This window comes from Myxocyprinus asiaticus, chromosome 12 (genome assembly GCF_019703515.2).
Source record: "Myxocyprinus asiaticus isolate MX2 ecotype Aquarium Trade chromosome 12, UBuf_Myxa_2, whole genome shotgun sequence".
Taxonomy (NCBI): domain Eukaryota; kingdom Metazoa; phylum Chordata; class Actinopteri; order Cypriniformes; family Catostomidae; genus Myxocyprinus; species Myxocyprinus asiaticus.
In genome coordinates, this window is record NC_059355.1 from 7,640,363 (window position 1) to 7,656,200 (window position 15,838).

General features: G+C 38.6%; 1 protein-coding gene across 2 annotated transcripts in view; it reads right to left on the reverse strand.

The window, feature by feature from the left end:
• Positions 1 to 15,838, reverse strand: part of LOC127449384 (cilium assembly protein DZIP1-like) — a 40,709-nt gene that overhangs the window by 22,798 nt on the left and 2,073 nt on the right. For both annotated transcript variants that reach the window (XM_051712751.1, XM_051712752.1), the window contains exons 2-7: positions 15,672 to 15,791; positions 14,545 to 15,174; positions 3,175 to 3,259; positions 2,960 to 3,090; positions 2,019 to 2,177; positions 748 to 876 (exon numbers count right to left, since the gene is read on the reverse strand). In XM_051712751.1, the coding sequence (XP_051568711.1) occupies positions 748 to 876; positions 2,019 to 2,177; positions 2,960 to 3,090; positions 3,175 to 3,259; positions 14,545 to 15,174; positions 15,672 to 15,674 (1,137 nt within the window). In that variant the 5' untranslated portion in view covers positions 15,675 to 15,791. The remainder of the gene's footprint in view (positions 1 to 747; positions 877 to 2,018; positions 2,178 to 2,959; positions 3,091 to 3,174; positions 3,260 to 14,544; positions 15,175 to 15,671; positions 15,792 to 15,838) is intronic.

Genomic DNA, 15,838 nt, shown 5'->3' on the forward strand with positions numbered 1-15,838 from the left:
AAATACAATCGAATAATAAACGGGTTTGACATCTACTGAAATACTCTTAAGTTCCCATTCACTCTATTGTTTTATCCGCTGCTTCACTCATGTGCTGTCTGCAACCGAAAGTGAGATATGCCTCTCTTATCATCATTATTTTGTCTGTATTCTACTCATTAACACTCTGTTATACACTCATCTTTGCAGTAATATCAGTGTCATCATAAATTACAATAACAGAGTGTAATCAGCGCATATTATGACCACGTATAGCATGTTAGCGCATTAGCGCCATGAATGCAGAAGGTAAATATGACAAATTACACATTATCTACTGCATGTATATTACTTTAAATCATCATCGAGAAGTTAAAACAGCTTCTTTAACTGATCTCGTGTGAATTCTACTCATAGAATAAGGCATGAAGTCATTGATAAAACACTTTAATGTCATATTAGTTGATATTTGACATGAAGTCTTGTCCTCATATTTAAATGTACCTCTAAATGCCTCCCACAGCGGTGTGGCCAGTGTCTAAATGTTCACAAACAGTATGTTGTTGTTCAGCTGTTTCGAACTTCTTTTTGGTTTTGGTTCGTGTTAACGTTTTAGATGCTGTCAATACCATAATATTGTACGTTTCTGTGTCTATCGATCTGTACAAAAATATATATGTGTAAATGTTATGTACGAATATCTATGTATACTACTGAGATCACCCCAGGTGTATGTATTGGTCTGTCTTTAGCAATTGTATGTCTTACTTGTTTGTGGAGTTTTTGTTGAAGTTTAACAACTTCCTGCCAGTGTTCACTGCTTGCTGGTGCACTGGGTTGTGTCTGTACCAGCTGTGTAATCTCCTGCATATTTATCTGCTTCAATTTCAGCAGCTCCTGAAGCAAAAACGTATCATACAAAAGCCATTTCCGTATCATCTCACATCTAATTTTTTGCATAAAAATTACATTTTTAAAATTTATATAGGAAAAGTTATCCCCAAAATTGATTTCTTTATTTACTAATCCTCTTGTCATTCCGATGCTAATGTACTTTTATCTGTAAAACACATTAAAAAGTGCACCATTTTTGAATGTATGCAAGCACAAATGAGATTTGAGAGCAAAGGTTTTTAGAAGAATATTTCAGCTCTGTAGGTCCATACAATGCAAGTGGATGGTGAGTAGCACTTTAAAGCTCCAAAAAGCACAGACAATCATAGTAAAAGCAATCCATATGCCTCCAGTGGTTAAAATTAATGTCTTCTAATGTGATACGATCGCTTTGGGTGAGAAACAGATAAATATTTAAGTCCTTTTCACTATAATTGTTTACTTCCAGTCACTCTCCGATGCCTGTCCACAGCAGGACTTGGTTTCCTCCGCATCTAGCGTGACGCAAGCACGCTGGCATGTTCAAATGAAAGCAAAACCAATGAAGCTTGTGAACAGCGTTCTCTTTTAAACAAATCGAGCTGCACTTCCGGTTGTATCATGTCAGTTCTCGTGTGAACATGCCAACATGCTTACGTCACGTGAGAGGCAAAGGAAACTGAGTCCCGTTGTGGACGGGCATCAGAGAGCGACCGAAAGTAAACAATTATAGTGAAAAGGACTTAAATATTGATCTGTGTCTCATCCAAAGTGATCATATCGCTTTAGAATACATTAATTTAACCACTGGAGTATGGATTGCTTTTACTACGATTATCTGTGCTTTTTGGAGCTTTAAAGTTCCAATCAACATTCACTTGCATTGTATGGACCTAGAGAGCTTCAATATTCTTCTAAAAATCTTTGTTTGTGTTCAGCAGAAGAAAGAAAGTCATACACATCTGGGATGGCATGAGGGTGAGTAAATGATGAGAGAATTTAAATTTTTGGGTAAACTAAACTTTTAAGTTGTATTAGGCTAAATATATCAGCTATTGGTTCCACAGATAAATAAAATCATACAGGTTTTGAAAGTGAGTGAACACTGACATTTTGGGTGAACTCTCCATTTAAACCAATGAGGTTTGTATGAAATAAAAGCATACGTTTTCTAGATTTCTATTCCTTTGGTGAATAGAATCCATGTCCCGCTGACACGCTTGCTTCACTTCATCTATTTTGCTGTTCATCCGTATTTTTTCATCTTCCTTCCAGATTTCCAACTGTCTCTTAAACTCTTCCTGCCTTTGAATGAGCTCTTTTTCCTAGAGGAAACAGTGTTTGAAACAATAAATTATATATATATATATATATATATATATATATATATATATATATATATATATATATATATATACACACACACACACACACACACACACACACACACACACATATATATATATATATATATATACACTATATGGCCAAAAGTTTGTGGACACCATATGTGCTTGATGAACATTTGATTTCAAAACCTTAGGCATCAATTTCACCCTTTGCTGTAATAACAGCTTCCACTCTTTTGGGAAGGCTTTCCACTATACTGTATGTAGTAACATGGCTGCAGGGATTTGCTCTCATTCAGACACAAGGCTAACAGTGAGGTCAGGAACTGATGTTGGTCGATGGGGCCTGACTTACAGTTGCTGTTCCAGTTCACCCCAAAAGTGATCAGTGGGGTTCAGGTCTGGGCTTTGTGCAGGCCAGTCAATTTCTTCCACGCCAGACACAGTAAACCATTTCTTTATGGACCTCACTTTTGTTCACAGGGTCATTGTCATGCTGGAACAGAAAAGGGCAATCCCCAAACAGTTGCCACAAATGTGGAAGCACACAAAGCCCAAGCCATTACATAAAGAAACATTCAGATTTTTCTTTACTGGATTTAATAGAGTAACCAAATTCGTTAATTAGGAGGTGTCCACAAACTTTTGGCCATATAGTGTATATATATATATATATATATACACATAAACACATGTTTGCTCTTGGTCTGAGTATATTTAACATGTTTTTGGTGAGAACATGTTGAGCGCTCTCTAACCTGTTTGGCAGTGTAGTCTTTTTGCTGCGTCTCCATTTGGGACGTGACCAGTGTCAGCTGCTCCTGTAGTTTGTAGATCTCATCTTGTAACTTAATGGTCTGAATTTTTTTCTGATTATCTGTCATCAGCTCTGGAATGTGTGAAATGCTCGAATCAAGTAAAATACAGACAGACATTATGTTTTGAACTGATTCAGCACATGGAGTGAACTCACTGATGTCGAACTCCTTTGGATGTCTGCGCTGCATGTGACTTTGGAGGAACGAGGCATTCATGAAGGCTTTCTCACAGTGTTGGCACTGTTAACAAACAAAATCAGGGTCTTTATTCATTTATGTGTCATCTGTCATAATTTACACACCCTCATGGAGTTACAAACCCGTATGATTTTCTTTTTTCTTTTATTAGATTGTCCCAGGTGCTGTTTTCCCCATACATTGAAAGTGAATGGGGATCGCCATGTTAAATGAATAGTTCTACCAAAAATGAAACTTCTCTCATTTACTTACCCTCATGCCATCCCAGATGTGAATGGCTTTCTTTCTTCTGCAGAACACAAACCAAGATTTTTAGAAGAATATCTCAGTTCTGTAGATCCATGCAATGGAAGTGAATGGTGAATAAAACTTTGAAGCATAAAAGTGTTCCATAAGACATCAGTGGCTTAATAAATCTGGTTTAGTTCTGAATCAGTTTTGGGTGGGAACAAAAAATGTAAAATGTAACTCCCTTTTTACTGTGCATTTTGTCAGTGCAGTCTCAAGGCATGATCATGTTTTCAAGCTAGATTAGACTTCCTAGTGCTTGACACATGCGCAGTGAAATGTGCTTGAAATCATGATCGCCAAGGAGACTGATGATGTCAACATTTACAGTGAAAAAGGAAGTATATTTTGGTCCGTTCTCACCCAAAACCCCATTGGATCGATTCAGAAGACGTGGATTAAACACTGGAGTCGTATGGATTACTTTTATGCTGCCTTTATGTGCTTTTTTGAGATTCAAAGTTTTGGTCACTATTCACTTGCATTTTATGGACCCACAGAGCTGATTTTTTTTTTTTAAATCTTCATTTGTGTTCTGCAAAAAAAAGTCATACACATTTTGGATAGCATGGGGTTGAGTAAATGATGAGAGAATTTAAATTTTTGGGTGAACTATTCCTTTAATCTCCAAAAACGACAAAAAGCACCATAAAAGTAGTCCATACGACTCTATTCAAAGTCTTCTGAAGCCATCCAATAGCTTTGCGTGAGGAACATAGAAAGTCATACGGGTTTTTAACCACATGAGGGTGAGAATTTAACATTTTCATCATTGTCATTGTTAAGTGATCCAACCTTTTAATAGCACTCAAGCCAAGTGGGTGTAAATAAGGCAAATGTGCCCAGCAGAATGATTGCTGAAGGTCAGAGTGAACACAAGGCCTGCTCAGGTGACAAACAGTTCCAGGCAGCACTCAGCACAGCTGTCACTCACACTCCACTCAGAAATAATACCAAGAGACACTGTGGGCATGTTGCCATGGAAACACCGGGTGATGCAGGGATGGTGTTACATCTTTTTCCCCATCTACCTCTTGCTGCACGCTCCAGTTCACGGAGATGCAGACGGAGGAGAGAAAATCCACAGCACTGCACATAACACACCACATTTAGCAGCAAAATCACCCGTCTGGTTTGCTCATTCAAATTTAACCACACTGTCACTGATACCCGTACAAACACACGCTCTGCTTTTTTGTTTTTCTTGTGACGAGACTGCAACAAGAGCCAGACTGCCTGCGTAAGGCACTCGCAGTGTGACATAATTGCATTGCTGCATTAACACAACTTCCCAAATCAACTGTGAAATGCAATTATGTGTTAAAAGTATCCAAGCAAACAGGGATTCATTGGTGTCAATCTGCAGCCTCAGCAGGTGTTGTAAGAAGACCAAGACATATTGCAGAACTGGATGAATCTTGTGAAAGCTGTCAAGAAATGTCTGGATTCTATTTCACCACAAAATCAATCTACAGTATACATAAATATTGAAAAAAAAAAAAAAAAAAAAAAATATATATATATATATATATATATATATAAATATTGCAACAAATATTGCAACAAAAATGAAGGCTGCTTATAAAAACATTTAAAAGATTTGCTTGCATTGTGATTTCTGACATTATTTTCATGAAAATTAAGCACATTTTAACCCTCTCTCCCAATTCTCAATAGCCAACTGTTCTGCAAAAATGTAATCATTACTTAAGTATAAAAAGTGATATAATATTTAAATTAAATTTGATTTTTACATTTATTTTTTAAATAAATTATATATAAATACATTTAATTTTAAAATTAAATATTATTTGAAGTGTAAATATTCATTGTCTTAAAGGAATGCTCCGGGATCAAGACAAGTTATGCTCAATCGACAGTATTTGTGACATATTGTTGATTACCACAAAAATGTATTTCAACTGAAGTGAATGGGGGCCAATTTTTGAACGTTAAAATACGTAAAATAAAGAATATGCATTTAAAAATGATTACAGTGTGATAAAATCACTTACAAACCTTTTCTGTGTAAAGTTATAGCCAATTTTACAACGTTGTTGCCATGATGATGCAATGTCAACAAACACTAAAAAGACTGTAAATGAAAATTTAAACATTTAATAGACACTTTTATACAAAGCAACTTACAGTGCCCTTATTACAGGGACAATACCCCTGGAGCAACCTGGAGTTAAGTGCCTTGCTCAAGGACACAATGGTGGTGGCTGTGGGGATTGAACCAACAATCTTCTGCTTATCAGTTCAGTGCTTTAGTCCACTACACTACCACCACTAAACAACTTTACAGCTCAAATAATAAACTAGTAACAGAAGAATTACTGTAAGTGCTTTTATAAAAGTATAAGCTTCACATTTCTGTGTTTAATCCCTCCACAAATTGGCCAAATTCACTTTCATTGTAAGTGCTTCACTGTAACCTTGATGTTTGCTTTTTTTTTTTTTTGAGGAATGAGTCGAAATACATTTTTGTGGTAATCAATATTATGCCACAAATGCTGTTGATTAATCTTAACTGACTTTAAATTACACTTTTCTTTACTGTTGAACAGTCATAAGAATTAAGACTTTCTGATTAACATTTTTTTATTGATTCATATAGTTGACAATGAAAAACGAAACATATATACATTGAATCAACATTTAACTCCCACTACTACCCCTCCCCCTCCCCAGTCACCAACCCCACCCTGACCTCCAACGAATGTCCCCGTGGTCACACATAAATACACACACACACAAAAAATTAAGAAATAAAATAAATATTATAATCATACACATCTAAAAACTACACCTCTCTCCCCACAGCCCCTCCCCGAGAATACCCAAAAACGCCAAATAACTACCCCATTTCCCATCAAATGAATCCCAGCCTGTCATAACACTGGTCAGAACACAATTTTTTATGCGTTTATCCCCTATATTGATGACCGTCCCATCTAAAATACAGAGTCTGGGGCAAAACGAAACCCGAGTGCCCAACACGTCACACACAAAACTCTGAACCTTCAACCAAAATTCTTGTATCTTAACACACCACCAAAAAACATGGGTTGTGTCTCCATCTTCTGATTGGCATCACCAGCAGGTGGGTGTGTCTTTAAGACCAAGCCTATACAATCTAGAGGAGGTCCAATAGAATCGATGTAAAATCTTAAGGTGCATAAGGTGCACCCTTGCATCTCTAGATACAGACTTGACGTTTTTTAGAATCCTAGCCCACACTCCTTCCTCCAGTACCAAGTTTAAATCTTTCTCCCATAATCTCTTGATAGAAGTTAAAGCTCCATGCCCCAAACTCTGAATTAGCAGGGAGTAATACACTGATGCCTCATGACCTTTTCCAAAAGCAATAATCACCTCTCCCAGAGAATCTGCCGCTTTAGTGGGGTGTATGCTACTCCCAAAAATAGTACAGAGCAGATGGCGCAGCTGTAAATACCTAAAGAACTGAGATCTGGGAATCCCAAAATGTTGAACCAAATTTTCAAAGGATCTCAACACTCCACTCTCATATAGGTCATCGAGTGTATTAACCTCCCTCACAATCCACTCTGACCAGCAGAAAGGGGACTTATTAATACATAATTTTGGGTTCAGCCATATGCTCGAAGCAACATTTAAATAAATGTCCGAATTAAACACTTTTTTGTCCATACTGAGTGCAAATGCGAGATAATGGGGTGTAACTTAAATTCTCCGATTAGTTTGATAGAAAGGCTTTGCAATGGCGATATAGGGGCAAGAACTTCCTGTTCAATACAAAATCAGGGAGGAGCTCTCTCAGGTGGAAGTGACCAATGAGCAAAATATCTGAGACCGAATGCATAATAATAATTTAAAAAAAAATCTCAGGTAGGCCTAGAAATGAAATCTGGGACGCTTACCATTTCAAATGAAGGACTTTGCTATGCTATCAAATTGCTTGAAATAAGAGAGGTAGATATCTATAAGGAAAGACTGTAGCAGATAGTTGAATTTTGGAAGACAATTCATTTTAATAACATTAACCTTCCCAATCATAGATAAATGTAATGAAGCCCATCTGCCCACATCGCTTGAAAACCTTTTTATTAAGGGGTCAAAATTAACTCTAAATCGAAATCACACAAATTTGCTGGGAATAAAATACCCAAATACTTAATGCCCTGTTTGGACCACTGGAAGACACTCAGCTGAAAAGCCGTCGCTAGGCCGTATGCTGTCAGAGCCAAAAGCTTCGAATTTAGACCAATTGAATCTGTATCCTGAGAACTTAGAAAAGGAATTAATAATTCTGTGGAGGCAAGGCACAGATCTAGTGGGGTCGGAGATGAATAATAAAATATTCATTGAGTCAGGCTCACTTGGCTGCAACGTGAGTATCACAAAATAACTTACTCAGTCCATTGACTTTTTGAAGGACATTGCTTGCTGGGACATGTAAATATTTTGCGGCCATCCTAAGCATCTATTCTCAATTTGGCCGGGAACATCAGTGCAAAAGCGAACTTCTGTTGATGTAAGAGTTTCTTGCATTCCTTGAATCCATCACATTCTCTCTTGTCGAATTTGCAAAGTCCGGGAACAAGAAAATACTGTGGTTCTTCCAAGAAAGCCTTCCTTTACTACTCGCCTCACGTAACACAAGATCTTTAACAGATGATCTCAGAAATTTTGCCATAATTGATCGGGGCCAGTCTCCCTCAGCGGATCGCCGAGCCGGAACCCTGTGAGCTCGCTCGATTTCTAGCTTATGGCCTGTTATGTCGAGCAGACTCGAGAAGAGCCCATCCAGGAATTTCCCCATATCCTGACCCTCTTTGTCCTCAGGAATTCCAACAATTCGGACATTATTCCACCGACTATGGTTCTCCAAATCCTCCAGCTTCTCCCAGACACGCTCCAAATTCACCTTGGTTGCTAGCGGATTAGCAGCTAGTTCCCTCTCCGATGACTCCAGATAATCGATCCGTTTCTCGACATCCCCACTCTGGTAACCACCTCAGTGAATTTCGTCTGCATGGCAGTGATCGATCAACGTATTACAGCGAGATCCTCCAAGTCAGCAACGACCTTCGTACACTTTCAACAATTCACGCCAAATTTCCTTCACTTCACCGGCCAAATCGGCTCCTGGGCTTATGGCCTGCTGCTCAGGGGCATCAGCTTGAGCACGTAAGTGTGTTTTAATGTCTCCAGAGCCTGAGGATTTTGAATTCTTTGACATATTGTCTCCCGAGAAGAGTTAAGAATCAGGGTGTATCGAATCTCACCGGTTTATGACATAAAAAGTATTCAAACTAGCAAAGTGCACAGAGCTCGCTGTTCACACGTCCGAACCTCACATGGCGCCATACGACTCCCCAGATTTTACTACTTTCAAATTACAGACAGACAATAAAATTTTGCCTTTCGGAGATAACAATGCCTAATTAACAGAAACTGTCATTTCACCTAATGTCAGTTCCAATTTCTACCAACAGCCTTATCAATGTATAGTGCACATTGTCTGTTTTTCAAATATTTATAGTGAAATTTATATAAATATTGTGTTCATTTAAATGCAACAATCCTAAAAGTTAATTGCTTAATTTTATTTGCTTTACTGTATCACACTGAAATATATTTTCACCATTGACCACCCTTCTTTATCAGTATAAACATTGGCTGTTAAAAATCCCATATTGGTCGAACACTATTTACAGTAATGAAAGTGGATTATTTTTATTTTTTTTTTGCATTACAGTAATGAGAATTTAGGGGAGAATGATGTCACAGGACAAAAAATTGTAATGGTCCAATAAATAGCCTTGATTTTTCTTTTGATTTTGGGGTGAAATGTGATGCTTTGGTAATATGATGTTTCTTACATTTTGGTAATCTTTCAGTATTTCATATGGCTTTACTGCTCTCTATCACATTACAACACTCCACACTCATGAATTACATAGTAAACCATGTACACCACTTTCATTTAGATGCTGCTGTTAGGTGCCTGTCCTTCTCCTAGCAACCACATTAAACACCAAGTGTTGCCCTGGCAACAGCTGGCCACAATCAAGTGCAACACCAACATGATTGAAAACAGCTGATCATACAGCTTTATCATCATTACAGTGGGACAAAGACTGAAACATTCTCCAGAGAGAGAATTTTCCTACGTAAATGCAGTAAAGGATCAGGGGGATGGGGGTGGGGGATGGGTGCTTAGATTTGTTTCCTCCACTAAAGGCTCTTTTATAAGTGGAGTAGAACTCATTGTCACCAGCTGACACCATCTGCTCCATTTGCCAAATAATGAATGCCGAGTCCAAAAAACAAAGCGTCTGGAGATTAGATAATCCTGGCCCATCCTGCAGACCTGATTATGGACTTAAAAGTGTTAGACACCACTTAATTTGGACTGCATACTAATTCGCCTATTCTTCAGGGTGCAAAATGCACATACTATGCTGGAAATGGGAAAGTACATACTTCGAAATTGGATTTGGTTTGTTCACATTGAAGGCATCTATTTCCTAGTATATGCCTAAAAGTTGACAAAATTAACTTTTAACCAATTTAAATTTATAGTCTTTCTCTTGAATGAGAATGTCCCTACCCCTGCAACCGTCCAGCAAGTTGCAAATCATGGTTTGTGACAAAACTAAATTGGCAATTTATAAAAAGGATGGACCCTTCAATTTATCTGTCTCCAGCTTCCTGTTTCAATAGGAAATATGTCACAGGAAAGACAACTGCACTCATAAAGCCATTTTATGTGGTGTTTAAGTATGAGTGAGTACGCTTTATTTCATCTTCTGAAAACACTAGTGGTCGACCGATATGGGTTTTTTAATGGCTGATAACGATATCCAGAGAGCAGGGTGGCCGATAGGCCGATACAATGCCGATATTTCACACAATTTAATACAGTAAATAACAAACATAAAATTGCTAAAAAAAATAAATGTATTTGGCACTATATTTACTCAATTTCACACAAAACTAATAAAATATATTGTATTTTAAATGGTAGATAGGAGTTTCTTCAGATTTCTGTTTAGTCATCAAATTTTAGTAATTTATTTGCACATGAAGAAATTTTTAATATATTAGAAAGAAGGAAATAACAGTACACACTGTAGTCCAGCAACCATGGATGGCATGTCCACATTAGCAATCGCATTTACTCAAAAAATACCAAATCAAACCAACTGTACATACAGTGCATAGTGAATAAGACATTTACTTTTGGCACACGTGAAGCGCTTTTACTTTGGGCTGTATCCGAAAACGTAGGCAGCTGACTTGCTACCTTGCTGCCTAATCAGTTAATGGCTTAACAAACAGATTTTGAATGAATGGAACTCTTATGTGAAACTGGTCTCTGAACAGAATAAAAAGCACCTTATTTTCATCCTACCTCAATATACAGCCTCTGGAGGCTGCATTTTACAGTTTTTGGATGCAGCGCTTGTGCAGATCCAGAGCGAGCCTCAATCTCCTGACAGTTTTAATGGCCTGGATCACCTGTTTGGATTGTCACAGGTCAGACCGTCATGATTTGTGAATGGAAGGAACTTTTGATCCTGATCCTGAAGTTTTGATTTTGGCTGATAGAATACGCGCTTCAGAGGAAGATATTAGACGAGCGCTCGACGGGAAAAAAACGCTGGATCTTCGTGAGATTCGTGAATTACATCTCTTTAAATGAGATATGCGCATATTTGCAGATGGTATATAATAGAAGTTTTATTGATATTGCCTTTTATCATTATAAAAGACAGTTAAAAGATACAGAGAACTGTTGAGGAGAGAGGGGGAGAATGAAACAGGTGAGTACTTAAAAATTATGAGCTCAAACGCATCTACCGCGTGATATGCAGACCGTGTAAATGAGACTGTGTTGCACACCGGTCTATTATTGTAGTAACACGATGGCACGTAACAAGAGAACGAACCGTGACTGGTCCTTTACATGTCTCAGTCGCTTCAGACGCAAGTAGGTGATTTTCGGTGCCCTCAAGAAAAAAGAAAAAAAATGGCTAAACAGGAAAATGTATCGAATGATACGATAATTAAAAATTCAGAATATAGGCCGATTTATTGGCCTCGAGAAAACACGTTTAATAGTGTAAATTCTGGTGAATGACTACACAACCCAAGATCCTGAAGAGAATGGATTCACAAATCAGAGAATCGCGGCCAACAAACAATGCCAAATGAGTCGTACAGCAACTGCCCACTCCCATCCCATGACACACTTTGAATGACACAATCGAGTCAGTTTTTCTACACTCTCAAACTACTTATATATTTGTGTATATCAGAATATTTTGCAATAAACTTGTTTCTATACTTATAATTCACAATTTTCTTCCTTCCTTGATTTTGCAGGTCATTTTAACCCATTTTTAAAAAGGTTCTAAATGGGTCAAGACCAAGGAAGGGTTAAATCAATAGTTTTATATTTTGTCATTGTTTAGAATTCAGTTACATCATTCACAATGCTTCATGGGGTTTAAGTTTATGTCCTCATGAAAGACATTAAAGGTATAGTTCACTCAAAAATGAAAATTTTCTCATCATTCACTCACCCTTATGCCATACCAGACGTGTATGACTTTCTTTTTTCTGCACAAATGAAGATTTTTAGAAAAATATCTCAGCTCTGTTAGTCCATTCAGTGCAAGTGAAAGGTGGCCAGATCTCTGAAGGTCCAAAAAAACCATATAAAGGCAGCCTAAAAATTCATCCATTCAACCAAAATCATCCATTCATCCATACGACTCCAGTGGTTAAATCCATGTCTTCGGAAATGATATGATAGATGTAGGTGAGAAGCAGATCAATATTTAAGTCCTTTTTTTACTATAAATCTCCACCTTTGACCAGCCCAAACCAGTAGGTGGCGATGTGCACTAAGAATGTGAATTGCCAAAAAGCAAAAGAAGAAGAATATGGAAGTGAAAACAGAGATTTATCATAAAAAAGGACTTACAGTCAGAAGTTTACATACACCTTAGCCAAAATACATTTAAACTCAGTTTTTCACAATTCCTGACATTTAATCATAGAAAACATTCCCTGTCTTAGGTCAGTTAGGACCACTACTTTATTTTAAGAATGTGAAATGTCAGAATAATAGTAGAGAGAATGATTTATTTCAGCTTGTATTTCTTTCATCACATTCCCAGTGGGTCAGAAGTTTACATACACTTTGTTAGTATTTAGTAGCATTGCCTTTAAATTGTTTAACTTGGGTCAAATGTTTTGGGTAGACTTCCACATGCTTTTCATAATAAGTTGCTGGAATTTTGGCCCATTCCTCCAGACAGAACTGGTGTAACTGAGTCAGGTTTGTAGGCCTCCTTACTCGCATACGCTTTTTCAGGTCTGCCCACAAATTTTCTATTGGACTGAGGTCAGGGCTTTGTGATGGCCACTCCAATACCTTGACTTTGTTGTCTTTAAGCCATTTTGCCACAACTTTGGAGGTATGCTTGGGGTCATTGTCCATTTGGAAGACCCATTTGCGACCAAGCTTTAACTTCTGGCTGATGTCTTGAGATGTTGCTTCAATATATCCACATAATTTTCCTTCCACCTGATGCCATCTATTTTGTGAAGTGCACCAGTTCCTCCTGCAGCAAAGCACCCCCACAACATGATGCTGCCACCCCCATGCTTCACGGTTGGGATGGTGTTCCTCGGCTTGCAAGCCTCACCCTTTTTTCCTCCAAACATAACAATGGTCATTATGGCCAAACAGTTCAATTTTTGTTTCATTAGACCAGATGACATTTTTCAAACGACCAAAAAGTAAGATATTTGTCCCCATGTGCACTTGCAAACTGTAGTCTGGCTTTTTTATGGCAGTTTTGGAGCAGTGGCTTCTTCCTTGCTGAGCAGCCTTTCAGGTTATGTCAATATAGGACTCGTTTTACTGTGATTATAGACACTTGTCTACCAGTTTCCTCCAGCATCTTCACAAGGTCCTTTGCTGTTGTTCTGGGATAGATTTGCACTTTTTGCACCAAACAACGTTTATCTCTAGGAGACAGAACTTAGTGCATGTAAACTTCTGACCCACTGGAATTGTGATATTGTCAATTAAAAGTGAAACAATCTGTCTGTAAACAATTGTTAGAAAAATTACTTGTGTCATGCACAAAGTAGATGTCCTAAACGACTTGCCAAAAATATAGTTTGCTAATATTAAATCTGTGGAGTGGTTAAAAATTGGTTTTAATGACTTCAACTTAAGTGTATACAGACTTCTGACTACAACTGTAAATATTGATCTGTTTCTCATTCACACCTATCATATGGCCACCATTCACTTGCAATGGATGGACCAACAGAGCTGGGATATTTTTCTAAAAAAATTTCTTGATTTGTGTTCTGCAGAAGAAAGAAAGTCGTACATATATGGGATGGCATGGGGGTGAGTAAATGATGAGAGAATTTTCATTTTTGGGTGAACTATTCCTTTAAATACGCAGTCTTTTAGCTTTGTCTGTTTGTCCAATTTTCAAATACTTGTTTTATTTTCAAAGTTTGTAATGTTGTGATTCATCTCAGAGCTGGATGGTTTGGTTAATGGATTAGAACACTTTTATGAATGATTTTATGATATCCTTGTGGAGGAATGAATTGTAAAATTACTTCCAGAACCAAGATGTCTGGGGAAAGTGGGTGGGCACAAAGCATTTCTCTTGTGTAGCGCAAGGATTTATGTGCAACATTAGCTCAAATGCATGCACAGATGCAAAAAATCCACCAAAAATAGTATGCAATCCAGGCACTGCTGACATATTATGAATGTACTATGATTTGGGATGCACCAATTCTCTTGCATACTTGTTTGCGAATTGTGATTCAGCCTTATTGTTGGTCCTTCACACCAACAAAAGTTGACAAACACCATTTCCCTTCCATATACTGGGATCAATGAACTGTGAGACTGGTGGAACAGAGCTTTGCCTTGGGGGAGGTGACAGCAACAATGAAAATGCTAATACACACATTCACACTCCAGCATGGGCTGCACAGACCTTGTGGTAATTGGCACTGATCCCCGCACTAAACATGGCTTGCTGAGAGGTGATGATCTTCTTCCTTTGCTTCAGTTCCTCCTTTAAGGCTTTGGCATCCTGGGTTTTTTTCTGCAGCTGGACGCAGAGCTGCTCCCTCTCCTGCCTCTCCGCCAGCAGCCTCTCCTCGGCAGCCTGCAGGCTCATGCTGAGGCAGTCCTGGGAGTGGAGCAGGTATTCCACTGTGAGCTGGGCCAGCCGGAAGAGCTTAATCAGGGCCAGATCCACGGGACTCTGACAGCGGTGGCAGCGTTCGCCCTCCACGTTGCAGAATGTCACCGCCGTGATGTGCTCCTGTAAAGCGTGGAAGTCCAGTTCGCAAGCCACCCGGTCCACGTCCACGGCATTGATCCGACGCCAGTCAACGCTTTCACGGCGGGCTCGGAATTTGAAGGGTGGGGGGATGCTGGTGGACGTGGCAACTCCAGAGGAGGTTTGGTGTCCAGACATTGCAGATGTGGCTGCTGGTCTGTTCTGGCTGCCTGATGAGGGCTGACTCTGCGGAGAGCTCAGGAGAGACGGGATCCCTGCTGAGGAATGAGTTCCCAGAGGATCTGACGGGTATGGGTAGTAAACGTTGTCATAAAATGGCTGCAGAGGAAACAAAGAGCTAGGTGAATTCTACAAAGAAGGAAACCTAAATTCCAATGACATGTCATTTAAAGGGATAGTTCACCCAAAAATAATAATTCTACAATCAATTACTGTCAACCTCAGTCACCATTCACTTTCATTAAATGGGAAAAAAGATGCAATGAAAGTGAATGGTGACTGAGGCTAACATTCTGCCAAACATCTCCTTCTGTGTTTTACAGAGGACAGAAAGTAATACGAGTTTGGAACAACATAAGGGTAAGTAAATGATGACAACATTTTAATTTTTCGGTGACATCCGCAAGAACACCCCAATTTTTTCCCAATGATTACACTGCTGCCGCTAAAAGGTTACTAGCTAACATCAACAACATGTCCACATGAATATAATCATTCAGAAAACAGGTAATATCCGACAACAACTTGATTTCATCGACGAAATATGGTAAATTCCACCTTATTTTGCTGATTCGAGGTGTCTGCTGTCTCCTTACCATCTTGCGGTTTTTGTCAAGTCTTGCTGAATGATCAGAGCGGCGCGCTGCACAGCAGTATCAGCGCGTCCTGTCCGTTTCTATGGAAACAAGAGCGCGTGTCCCAGTTCACACAGCACACTGCAAGACAACAGAAAGCAGGAAAGTGCACGTGAATTATACAGTTC